At 44.7% G+C, this 13,396-nt stretch overlaps 1 protein-coding gene across 1 annotated transcript in view; it reads left to right on the top strand.

Annotated features, from left to right (window-relative positions):
* PRKDC (protein kinase, DNA-activated, catalytic subunit) overlaps positions 1–13,396 on the top strand; it is a 490,177-nt gene that overhangs the window by 189,029 nt on the left and 287,752 nt on the right. Inside the window, exon 43 of the mRNA XM_030214157.1 lies at positions 12,878–13,046. Within this exon, the coding sequence (XP_030070017.1) occupies positions 12,878–13,046 (169 nt within the window). The remainder of the gene's footprint in view (positions 1–12,877; positions 13,047–13,396) is intronic.

Below are 13,396 nucleotides of genomic sequence, written 5' to 3'. Positions count from 1 at the left end.
GTCTTCATATGAGATCTGCTCAATGGACCCTAGCCTCCCAGTGGTATCAGGCTGCTGGGGGCCTAGAAGACGTGATCCACCTGTCCACGAGTTTTCTCAAATCCCTGTATTGGTGGACGATTTGCTCCAATTTGACTCTGGGACGTCCCTTCCAAATTCCTCAGCCGCAAAAAGTGCTGACCACGGATGCGTCTCTCCTGGGATGGGGAGCTCATGTCGATGGGCTTCACACCCAAGGAAGTTGGTCCCTCCAAGAACGCGATCTACAGATCAATCTTCTGGAGTTGCGAGCGATCTGGAACGCTCTGAAGGCTTTCAGAGATCGGCTGTCCCACCAAATTATCCAAATTCAGACAGACAACCAAGTTGCCATGTACTATGTCAACAAGCAGGGGGGCACCGGATCTCGCCCCCTGTGTCAGGAAGCCGTCAGCATGTGGCTCTGGGCTCGCCGTCTCGGCATGGTGCTCCAAGCCACATATCTGGCAGGCGTAAACAACAGTCTGGCCGACAGGTTGAGCAGGATTATGCAACCTCACGAGTGGTCGCTCAGTTCCAGGGTAGTGCGCCAGATCTTCCAAGCGTGGGGCACCCCCTTGGTGGATCTCTTCGCATCTCGAGCGAACCACAAAGTCCCTCAGTTCTGTTCCAGGCTTCAGGCCTCCGGCAGACTAGCATCGGATGCCTTCCTCCTGGATTGGGGGGAGGGCCTGCTGTATGCTTATCCTCCCATTCCTCTGGTGGGGAAGACTTTGTTGAAACTCAAGCAAGACCGAGGCACCATGATTCTGATTGCTCCCTTTTGGCCGCGTCAGATCTGGTTCCCCCTTCTTCTGGAGTTATCCTCCGAAGAACCGTGGAGATTGGAGTGTTTTCCGACCCTCATCACACAGGACGAGGGGGCGCTTCTGCATCCCAACCTCCAGTCTCTGGCTCTCACGGCCTGGATGTTGAGGGCGTAGACTTTGCCTCCTTGGGTCTGTCGGAGGGTGTCTCCCGCATCTTGCTTGCTTTCAGGAAAGACTCCACTAAGAGAAGTTACTTCTTCCATTGGAGGAGGTTTGCCGTCTGGTGTGACAGCAAGGCCCTAGATCCTCGCTCTTGTCCTACACAGACCCTGCTTGAATACCTTCTGCACTTGTCTGAGTCTGGCCTCAAGACCAACTCTGTAAGAGTTCACCTTAGTGCAATCAGTGCATACCATTACCGTGTGGAAGGTAAGCCGATCTCAGGACAGCCTTTAGTTGTTCGCTTCATGAGAGGTTTGCTTTTGTCAAAGCCCCCTGTCAAGCCTCCTACAGTGTCATGGGATCTCAATGTCGTTCTCACCCAGCTGATGAAACCTCCTTTTGAGCCACTGAATTCCTGCCATCTGAAGTACTTGACCTGGAAGGTCATTTTCTTGGTGGCAGTTACTTCAGCTCGTAGAGTCAGTGAGCTTCAGGCCCTGGTAGCCCAGGCCCCTTACACCAAATTTCATCATAACAGAGTAGTCCTCCGCACTCACCCTAAGTTCTTGCCAAAGGTTGTGTCGGAGTTCCATCTGAACCAGTCAATTGTCTTGCCAACATTCTTTCCCCGTCCTCATTCCTGCCCTGCTGAACGTCAGCTGCACACATTGGACTGCAAGAGAGCATTGGCCTTCTACCTGGAGCGGACACGGCCCCACAGACAGTCCGCCCAATTGTTTGTTTCTTTTGATCCCAATAGGAGGGGAGTGGCTGTAGGGAAACGCACCATATCCAATTGGCTAGCAGATTGCATTTCCTTCACTTACGCCCAGGCGGGGCTGGCTCTTGAGGGTCATGTCACAGCTCATAATGTTAGAGCCATGGCTGCGTCGGTAGCCCACTTGAAGTCAGCCTCCATTGAAGAAATTTGCAAAGCTGCGACGTGGTCATCTGTCCACACATTCACATCTCATTACTGCCTGCAGCAGGATACCCGACGCGACAGTCGGTTCGGGCACTCAGTTCTTCAGAACCTGTTTGGGCTTTAGGATCCAACTCCACCCCCCCGAGGGCCTGTTTGTTCTGTTCCAGGCTGCACTCTCAGTTAGTTGGTAAATTTTTTAGGTCAATCTCAGTTATGCCCTCGCCGTTGCGAGGCCCAATTGACCATGGTTGTTGTTTTGAGTGAGCCTGGGGGCTAGGGATACCCCATCAGTGAGAACAAGCAGCCTGCTTGTCCTCGGAGAAAGCGAATGCTACATACCTGTAGAAGGTATTCTCCGAGGACAGCAGGCTGATTGTTCTCACAAACCCGCCCGCCTCCCCTTTGGAGTTGAGTCTTCCCTTGAAGTGTATTGTTTTGCTACATACTGGACTGGCCGGCTCGAGCCGGTTTCGGGCGGGAAGACGGCCGCGCATGCGCGGTGCGCATGGGCGCGCGAGGACTAGCAAAGGCCTTTGCTAGTAAACTTTCCGATGGAGGGGGCTGCCGAGGACGTCAACCCATCAGTGAGAACAATCAGCCTGCTGTCCTCGGAGAATACCTTCTACAGGTATGTAGCATTCGCTTTATAGCGCTACCAGTCGTATGCAGCGCTTTACAATTGAACATGAAGAAGAAAGACAGTCCCTGCTCAAAAGAGCTTACAATCTAAATCAGGACAAACAGACAGGACCAAAAAGGATAAGGGAAGGACAGACAGAAATATTGTGGATTTATTAAAGTTTACTTTCCTGTTCATTATAGAAAAAGATAATGCATCTGCCACAACATTCAGTTAGAGCATGCAACCATTAATGTTTACTGTCCAAAAAAATATCTCTTTGAAATAACCTTAAATTGAATTACTTTTAACTCTCAAGGTACATTTCTTCAGGGAAGCTAGTATATCCCCCTCCACTTTGTCCTGTGTCCTGACACCTTCCCTTTAATTTCAGCTCTTTCCCCTGTCAACTCTAGGGAGACAAACAAAGGAATTGGGTTCCCCTCCAGTCATGACCAGCTTTTTCTTGCCTTAAGGAAAAGCAAAGGAAATCTCAGGGGCAATGGGAAAAATTTTATTCACTCCCCCCATTCGAGTTTCACTGTTAAAAGTAATAGCACGGGCTATCTTTTTGCTTTTTTAATTCTAGTTTTTCCCTTGTTACGGGGCCCTTTTACTACAGTTTAGCACATGTTAACTTAATTAGTTCAATCAAATTGCTAAGAAGCCCATTTTATATCAGTGGGTTGCTTAGCATCTAGCAGGAGCTAATTCTGTTAATGAGCGCCTAGCTTTAGTAAATGGGCCTCAAAGAAACAGAAGCTTTGACAATAAGGTGAAAGTTTGAAGGAGGACAAAGCCATGGGACCAGATGGGATCCATCCCAGAATATTGAGGGAGCTCAGGGAGGTTCTGGTGGGTCCTCTTAAAGATTTTTTAATAAGTCTTTGGAGACAGGGAAAGTTCCTTGGGATTGGAGAACAGGGATATGGTCCATAAAAGTGGTGATGGAGAAGAAGCTGGAAATGACAGGCCTGTAAGCCTCACTTCGGTTATTGGAAAAGTAATGGAAGCGATGCTGAAGGAATGGATTGTGAATTTCTTGGAATCCAATAGGTTACAAGATCTGAGACAACATGGTTTTACCACAAACGAATCTGATTGAATTCTTTGACTGGGTGACCAGAGAATTGGATCAAGGATGTGCGCTAGATATAATTTACTTAGATTCCAACAAAGCCTTTGTCATGGTTCCTCATAGGAGGCTCTTGAATAAACTTGGCAGGATGAAGTTAGGATACAAACTGGTGAACTGGATTAGGAACTGGTTGACAGATGCCAGAAGATGGTGGTTAATGGAATTCCCTCAGAGGAAGGAAAGGTGATTAGTGGAGTGCCTCAAGGATCAGTGCTGGGGCCGATTCTGTTCAATATATTTCTGAGCGTCATTGCTGAAGTGTTAGAAGGTAAGGTCTGCCTTTTTGTGGATGATACCAAGATTTGTAACAGAGTGAACACTCTGGAGGGAGTGGAAAACATGAAAAAGGATCTGCCGAAGTTAAAAGATTGGTCTAATGTTTGGCAATTAAAATTCAATGCAAAGAAATGCAAAGTGATGCACTTAGGGAATAGAAATCCAAAGGAGACATATGTGCTAGGCAGTGAGAGGCTGATATGCACAGACAGGAAGAGGGATCTTGGGGTGATGTCTGAGAATCTGAAAGCAATGAAACTGTGTGTCAAGGTGGTGGCCGTCTCCAGAAGGATGATAGGATGTATAGAGAGAGGTGTATGAAGAAAGGTATTGAGGCCCCACCTGGAGTATTGTGTTCAGTTTTGGAGGCCATATCTTGCTAAAGATGTAAGAAGACTTGAAATGGTCTAGAGGAAGGTGACAAGAATGATATGGGGCTGGCACCAAAGGACATATGAGAAGAGACTGGAAGACCTGAATATATATACCTTAGAGGAGAGCAGGGACAGTGGAGATATGATACAGATGTTGAAATACTTGAAAGATATAGAAACAAATATTTTCCAGAAAAGGGAAAGTGGTAAAACTAGTGGATATGAATTGAGGTTGCGGGATGGTAGACTTAGGAGTAATGTAAGAACATTCTTTTTCAGGGAGAGAGTGGTTGATGCCTGGAATGCCATCCTGAGGGAAGTGATGGATAAAAAAAGTCTGCTGGAATTCAAAAAGGCATGGAATGAACACAGAGGATCTCTAATCAGAAAAAGAATGATATAAAAAAGCAAAACTTAAAGGGTTGCATATTGTTTGCATGTCAAGTGGTGCTTAGATGGTGATTCAGGCTGCATCAAGTAAGGCCGGTGCTGGGCTGGCATGTATGATCTGAGTTCTGCATATAGCAATTCGGTTTAGGATGGGCTGGAGAAAGCTTCAACGAAAACTCCAGTAGTATGGAACTTGAGGGCAGTGCTACTACTACTACTATTTAGCATTTCTATAGCGCTACAAGGCGTACGCAGCGCTGCACAAAGAGAAAAAGACAGTCCCTGCTCAAAGAGCTTACAATCTAATAGACAAAAAATAAAGTAATCAAATCAATGTGTACAGGAAGGAGGAGAGCAGGGTAGGTGGAGGCAAGTGGTTACGAGTCAAAAGCAATGTTAAAGAGGTGGGCTTTCAGTCTAGATTTAAAGGTGGCCAAGGATGGGGCAAGACGTAGGGACTCAAAGTTTATTCCAGGCGTAGGCTGCAGCGAGACAGAAGGCGTGAAGTCTGGAGTTGGCAGTAGTGGAGAAGGGAACAGATAAGAAGGATTTATCCATGGAGCGGAGTGCACGGGAAGGGGTGTAGGGAAGAACGAGTGTGGAGAGATACTGGGGAGCAGCAGAGTGAGTACATTTATAGGTTAGTAGAAGAAGTTTGAACAGGATGCGAAAACGGATAGGGAGCCAGTGAAGTGACTTGAGGAGAGGGGTAGTATGAGTAAAGCGACCCTGGCGGAAGACGAGACAGGCAGCAGAGTTTTGAACCGATTGGAGAGGGGAGAGGTGACTAAGTGGGAGGCCAGCAAGAAGCAGATTGCAGTAGTCTAAATGAGAGGTGACGAGTGTGGATGAGGGTTTTGTTAGAGTGCTCGGAAAGAAAGGGGCGGATTTTACGGATGTTGTAAAGAAAGAAACGACAGGTCTTGGCGATCTGCTGGATATGAGCAGAGAAGGAGAGAGAAGAGTCAAAGATGACCCCAAGGTTTCGAGCTGAGGAGACAGGGAGAATGAGAGAGCCATCAACAGAAATAGAAAATGGGGGGAGTGGGGAGGTGGGTTTGGGGGGAAAAATGAGAAGCTCGGTTTTGGTCATGTTGAATTTCAGGTGGCGTTGAGACATCCAGACAGCAATGACAGACAAGCATGCTGAAACTTTGGTTTGGATGCAAGGTGAGATATCAGGGGTAGAAAGGTAGATTTGGGAGTCATCAGCATAGAGATGGTAGGAAAAGCCATGGGATGAGATTAATGAACCAAGGGAAGAAGTGTAGATAGAAAAGAGGAGGGGACCAAGAACCAGAACCCTGAGGTACACCGACAGGCAGAGGGATAGAAGTAGAAGAGGATCCACCAGAGTGAACACTGAAGGTGCGGAGGGCGAGGTAGGAAGAGAACCAGGAAAGGACAGAGCCCTGGAATCCAAGTGAGGACAGGGTATCAAGGAATATGCTGTGATCGACAGTGTCAAAAGCAGCGGAAAGATCAAGAAGAATGAGGATGGAATAGAGACCTCTGGATTTAGCCAGTAATAGGTCATTGAAGACTTTAGTAACCGTAGTTTCGGTTGAGTGGAGAGGGCGAAAACCAGATTGTAGTGGGTCAAGAATAGCATGTGAGGAGAGAAAATCAAGGCAGCGGTGGTGAACAGCACGCTCAAGTAATTTGGAGAGAAAAGGAAGGAGGGAGATGGGTCGGTAATTAGAGGGACAAGTAGGGTCGAGTGAAGGCTTCTTAAGGAGAGGTGTGACCACAGCATGTTTAAAGGCAGTAGGGACAGTTGCAGTGGAAAGTGAGAGGTTGAGAATGTGACAGATAAAAGAAATAAGAGCAGGTGAGATGGTATTAAGAAGGTGGGTTGGAATGGGATCATAAGAACAGGTGGTACATTTTGAGGAAGAAAGAAGTGTAGTTTCCTCTATAGTAACTTCAGGAAAGGAGGAAAAGGAATGAGGGGAAGGAGAGAGAGAGGGGAACGGACTAGCGGAGGGAGAGGTGGCGAGGTAGAGAATTAAAGGTTTATCTTTTGAACCTTGTCGTGAAAGAATTCAGCAAGGGTCTGAGGAGATAATGAAGGGGGAGTTGGGGGAGGGGGCACCTTGAGGAGAGAGTTCAATGTGGTGAAGAGAAGTCGAGGGTTAGAGCCAAGAGAGTTGGTCAGTTGGATATAATAATCCTGTTTGGCACGTAAAAGAGCAGATTGGAAGGAGGTCAGCATGAACTTAAAGTGTAAGAAATCAGCAAGGGCCCGAGATTTCCGCCAGAGGCGTTCGATGGAGAGGGTACAGGAACGTAGGTAGTGGATATTAGAAGTCAGCCAAGGTTGGGGTTTTGTACGCCTTATAGGGCTGGTCATCAAAGGTGCAAGAGTGTCTAAGGCAGAGGATAGAGTATTGTAAGAAGAAAGAGCCTCGTTGACAGACGTGGATGGTGCCACAGTAGAGAGGAGGTTTGAAACATGGGAGGATAGAGATGAAGGGTCAATATTGTGAAGATTCCTAGATAAATTAGATAAAATAGGATGGGACTGGGAGGGAGGAGATTTAAGTGTGAAAGTTATAAGATGGTGATCAGAGAGGGGAAGATCAGAGGCAAGGAAACTAGAGGGTGAACAGTTGGAGGAGAAGATGAGATCAAGACAGTGACCATTTTGATGAGTGGGGGAGGTGGAGCATAGTTGGAGATTAAAGGAGGATGTTAAAGCGAGTAACAGTGCCAGGCAGACTTTTACAGTCTTTGTCTCACAATTGACAAGACAAATTTAGATAGGTTGGAGTGAGCTTTGACTGCAGCTCCAGTAGTTGGAACATAAGGACAGAGCCGGGCGGACTTCTGTGGTCTATGTTTCGGAAACACCAAAGAAAGACCATGATCAAGTAGATAATCACATTCATTGTTGATTTAAAATCTTGAATTGATAATGAATGTGACTGTTGAGCAGACTGGATGGACCATTCAGGTCTTTATGTGCCGTCGCTTACTATGTTCCATATCTTTAATACAAAGGTTATCAACTGCAATGCAATAAATTTTTGCTGTGTTGATTTCCCTGTTTTATCAATGTTTTCTAGCATTTGACTTCTATACTTTTTGTGACATTTTAAATACACAAGGCACCTATAATTCAAAATATCAAGTGTGGCTTTGGAGAAAAGCTAATGCAAAAGAAAACTGTTGAAAGAAACATTTTTAACTTTTCCATTTGTAACATTTCTACCTGTATACAACATGCAGAAAAAGAAAAATTAATATTCCCAGTTTCTTAGTTGTTGAATTCAGAGGCTGATGTGAAGAAATTCTTCAGTTATCTACAAAGAGTTTATTTTGTTTTATTTGTTTTAAACATAACCTGCTTAACTTTAATTCTCTCAACCACCCCCTCCCCATTTACATTTTATTGAAAAGTATAAAGCAGCACCATTCCTGATATGGCTCCAGTTGATCATGGACTTTGAGCTGTTAAAATGTTGATCAGTACCTTACAGAACACCTTTAGATCTGGCGTATCAGTAGGCTTCCAGAAAAGACAACTAAGGGGAAATATAATAGAGGTCTATAAAATCCTGAGTGGAGTGGAACAGGTAGATATAAAAACATGACGGCATATAAAGACCATATGACCCATCCAGTCTGCCCATCCTCTGTAACCCCTAATTCTTCCTGTTCCTAAGCGATCCCATGCCTTTTTAATTTCTGGAACAGTCCTTGACTCTACCACCTCCACCAGGAGGCCATTCCACGCCTCCACCACCCTCTCTGTGAAATAATACTTCCTTAGGTTACTCCTAAGCCTATTCCCTCTTAACTATGTCATATGCCCCCTCATTCCAGAGCTCTTCTTCATTTGAAAAAGGCTCTCTTCCTGTACATAAATGCCCTTGAGATATTTAAAAGTTTCTATCATGTCTCCTCACTTCCAGCGTATACATGTGGAGGTTCATAAGCCTGTCCCTATAATTTTTTTATTTAAGACCACTTACTAATTTTGTAGCCGCCCTCTGAACCAACTCCATCCTGTTTATATCTTTCCGTAGGTGCGGTCTCCAGAACTGCACGCAGTACTCCAAATGGGGCTTCATGGAAAGGGTAAACAAGCAATATGAATTGCTTGTTTACCATTTCCATAAATATAAAAACATAAGAATAGCCATACTGGGTCAGACCAATGGTCCATCTAGCACAGTATCCTGCTTCCTATAGCGTCCAATCTATATCACAAGTACTTGGCAGAAACCCAATTAGCAGCATAATTACATGCTTACCAATCCCAGGACAAGCAGTGGTTTCTCCCATAACTATCTAAGTAGCAGACTATGGACTTTTCTTCCAGGAACTTGTCAAAAACGTTTTAAAACTCAGATACGCTAATTGCTGTTAAGACCCTCCGGCAACGAGTTCCAGCACTGTTTCCTAGCAGACCCAGCACCATTACCACTTGTACTATGCCTTGCATTCCACTACATCTAAAATAACTCTTCCTCTTGTCAGTTCCTGGACCAGTTAGTCCAAGAAGAAGTCATTTTATGATATCTAGGAATTTTACCTCAGTAGAGCTACCTGATGTAACATATATCCACTCAATATTGGGGTAATAGTCTGTGTGCCTTGAGGAAGAAGAATTTGGGGAGATTTGATGTGTTCAGCAACACTCTACTTTTAAGTTGTTTCTGCACTGACCTGTGGGGTATCCTTCATACTCACTAATCTGAGAGGTCTGTTACCTGTGTGTTTTACTAATTAGGGGGAGGTACACACACAGATTTCCACCTTTTGGAGCAGGAGTGAATTTGTGCATGGTACCACTTTACTTTCTAACTCTTATTACTCTCTTACCTATCTCTATGTTCCATCTTTGCTTTACTCTTCATTATCAATTAAAATGTTCTATTACGTATTGTGTTGACATTGTAAGTAGTATATTATGACATACTTTCTATTGTTTGAATATTTTTGCTGCTGTAATTGCCTATTACTCATGTTTGATCTATTCTTACTGTACACCGCCTTGAATGAATTCCTTCAAAAAGGTGGCAAATAAATCCTAATATATACATACAGTGGGGGAAATAAGTATTTGATCCCTTGCTGATTTTGTAAGTTTGCCCACTGACAAAGACATGAGCAGCCCATAATTGAAGGGTAGGTTATTGGTAACAGTGAGAGATAGCACATCACAAATTAAATCCGGAAAATCACATTGTGGAAAGTATATGAATTTATTTGCATTCTGCAGAGGGAAATAAGTATTTGATCCCCCACCAACCAGTAAGAGATCTGGCCCCTACAGACCAGGTAGATGCTCCAAATCAACTCGTTACCTGCATGACAGACAGCTGTCGGCAATGGTCACCTGTATGAAAGACACCTGTCCACAGACTCAGTGAATCAGTCAGACTCTAACCTCTACAAAATGGCCAAGAGCAAGGAGCTGTCTAAGGATGTCAGGGACAAGATCATACACCTGCACAAGGCTGGAATGGGCTACAAAACCATCAGTAAGACGCTGGGCGAGAAGGAGACAACTGTTGGTGCCATAGTAAGAAAATGGAAGAAGTACAAAATGACTGTCAATCGACAAAGATCTGGGGCTCCACGCAAAATCTCACCTCGTGGGGTATCCTTGATCATGAGGAAGGTTAGAAATCAGCCTACAACTACAAGGGGGGAACTTGTCAATGATCTCAAGGCAGCTGGGACCACTGTCACCACGAAAACCATTGGTAACACATTACGACATAACGGATTGCAATCCTGCAGTGCCCGCAAGGTCCCCCTGCTCCGGAAGGCACATGTGACGGCCCATCTGAAGTTTGCCAGTGAACACCTGGATGATGCCGAGAGTGATTGGGAGAAGGTGCTGTGGTCAGATGAGACAAAAATTGAGCTCTTTGGCATGAACTCAACTCGCCGTGTTTGGAGGAAGAGAAATGCTGCCTATGACCCAAAGAACACCGTCCCCACTGTCAAGCATGGAGGTGGAAATGTTATGTTTTGGGGGTGTTTCTCTGCTAAGGGCACAGGACTACTTCACCGCATCAATGGGAGAATGGATGGGGCCATGTACCGTACAATTCTGAGTGACAACCTCCTTCCCTCCGCCAGGGCCTTAAAAATGGGTCGTGGCTGGGTCTTCCAGCACGACAATGACCCAAAACATACAGCCAAGGCAACAAAGGAGTGGCTCAGGAAGAAGCACATTAGGGTCATGGAGTGGCCTAGCCAGTCACCAGACCTTAATCCCATTGAAAACTTATGGAGGGAGCTGAAGATGCGAGTTGCCAAGCGACAGCCCAGAACTCTTAATGATTTAGAGATGATCTGCAAAGAGGAGTGGACCAAAATTCCTCCTGACATGTGTGCAAACCTCATCATCAACTACAGAAGACGTCTGACCGCTGTGCTTGCCAACAAGGGTTTTGCCACCAAGTATTAGGTCTTGTTTGCCAGAGGGATTAAATACTTATTTCCCTCTGCAGAATGCAAATAAATTCATATACTTTCCACAATGTGATTTTCTGGATTTAATTTGTGATGTGCTATCTCTCACTGTTACCAATAACCTACCCTTCAATTATGGGCTGCTCATGTCTTTGTCAGTGGGCAAACTTACAAAATCAGCAAGGGATCAAATACTTATTTCCCCCACTGTAAATAATCAGTCTGTTGTAAAACACTCGCATAGGATTATCGTTACCTACTAATGCGATCGGTCAGATGGACGCAGAACCCCTTTGAACATTACGCGCTAAATAACATAAGGTCAGAGATGGTTTAATATTTATCTTAGCTAGGGTAGGAGTGGATAAATACATGTCCTGCTGCAGTATGTGCAGCCTGTGTCACTCCTTGTGTGAGTGAGACTAACAAGTTAGTTACTTCTTTCATTAGTATTAAAATGATCATTCCGAGCAATGCACAGAAAGGAGCGCCTACCTTTAACGTGCAGAATTTTCCATGAGGTCTGGAGTTGTCTTTGAGGGCGATTTCTGGGAGCAGCATTCTGCTTGCATTTTTCAATAGGAAAACTTATCCGAGAGCAAGAACAGCTTAGAGGGGTGGAGAAACAAGTGTTTGGGAGGGGGGAGGGGCTTTCAGGAAGGAGGAGATTTTTTTTCAGTAGCAAATTGCTGTGATGCTGGCTCCACCTTCCTTCTGCAACTTACTTGCCTTCCCCCCCTGATGATTTCACTTGGGAATTTCCTTCTTGCTGAAAGCCTCCCCCCACCAGTTGACAACATAGAGGCTTTCCCCCAGCTGATTGGCTGTCTGCTTGTTTCTCCACCCCTTCCCAGCTGACATCATAGAGGCAGACAGCCAATCAGTTGGAGGAAAGCCCCTATGATGTCAGCTGGGGGGGGGGGGGGAGGTGGAGAACCAAGCAGACAGCTAATCAGCTGGGGAAAGCCCCTGTATCAACTGGGGAGGGGCTTTCAGCAAGGAGGAGATTCCCAAGCAAAAATCATTGGGGGCAGCCTGAGGGAAGGCAAGTGAGCTGCAGGAGGAGGGTAGAACCAGAATCGGAGCACTGGGAGGGTAAAGGAGACAGGGTGGCAGTGGAGCCAGCAAGTACTGCAGGGGAAAGGAGAGAGTATAGCAGTGGGATTCCTGGGCATGCGCAGAACATGGACACATACCGAGAGATTGTTCTGTTCTTGTGCTAGGTGCTTTCCCTGCCGAGATGCTTGCTAAATTTATGTGAATCTCATTTGCATGCAATTACCTTTGAGCATCACTCTCACTTTCAAAATTGATAACTTCTAACATGAAACTAAATGAACACAGTTTTTATCAGGGACTTTTGAGCATCGACCCCTTAGTAATGCTAAAGATACTGTTTGGTGTGTATTTAGACTTGCATAATGTGGTATATGTCTAAATCTTTGGACTTTTGAGATTTACTCAGAGAAGAGGCAGCATCCTGCCATAAAAATGTAATTTCAGAAAATCATCAAGTGAATGGTGGGAGGGGTAGGGCAGAATATTCAAACAAAGCAATAAGAATATTCTAATTTGTTAGATTGGAGCTTGAGTTTTATACTATTAAAAGTTTTATGGATGGAAAATTTTTTTCTCAGGTGTGAAGATAAGTTAGATAAGTTCTTAGAATATTTTCATTAAGAACATGTTTGTTGGCTGTATTCTGCAATAAAGAATTAAAATTTATATAGCTTTAAAAAGACTAAAAACATCTTCCTGTTCATTTCAAAGGTCCTGTTACGATTCATTTAGTGAAAATATGGCAGGTGAGACACAGCTGTTTGAGAAAAGAAGACAGTACCACTGTGCTGCTTACAACTGTGCCATCGCTGTTATCAGCCGTGCCTTTACAGATGCTAAATTTTATCAAGGCTTCCTCTTTACAGAAAAAACAGAAAAGGTGAGTTATAGGGAGATAACAATGTAGACAAAGTGAGAAATATGTTCCATACAGTTGGTTTAAATGAAATCTATTAATACAGGAAGTAAACTGAATTGTCTAGTCATTTACGCTGCTTTGTAATTGATTTATTTGGAAATACTTGTCTGGTTAAAAAAATAGACCTTATTCTGTCAAACATTAACTGTATCTATAAATAGCAAGATTACTTACCTGTCATGGGGGTTCTTTGTGGACAAATAGGGCTGAGTAGAGCCATCATAGAGACCACAGGAACTAATTAGCACCATGTTGCTGCAACTTATGCACGGTTTCCTACTACTACTACTTATCATTTATATAGCACTACA

This window comes from Microcaecilia unicolor, chromosome 1 (genome assembly GCF_901765095.1).
Source record: "Microcaecilia unicolor chromosome 1, aMicUni1.1, whole genome shotgun sequence".
NCBI lineage: Eukaryota > Metazoa > Chordata > Amphibia > Gymnophiona > Siphonopidae > Microcaecilia > Microcaecilia unicolor.
This window is presented reverse-complemented; position numbering and strand designations above follow the sequence as displayed.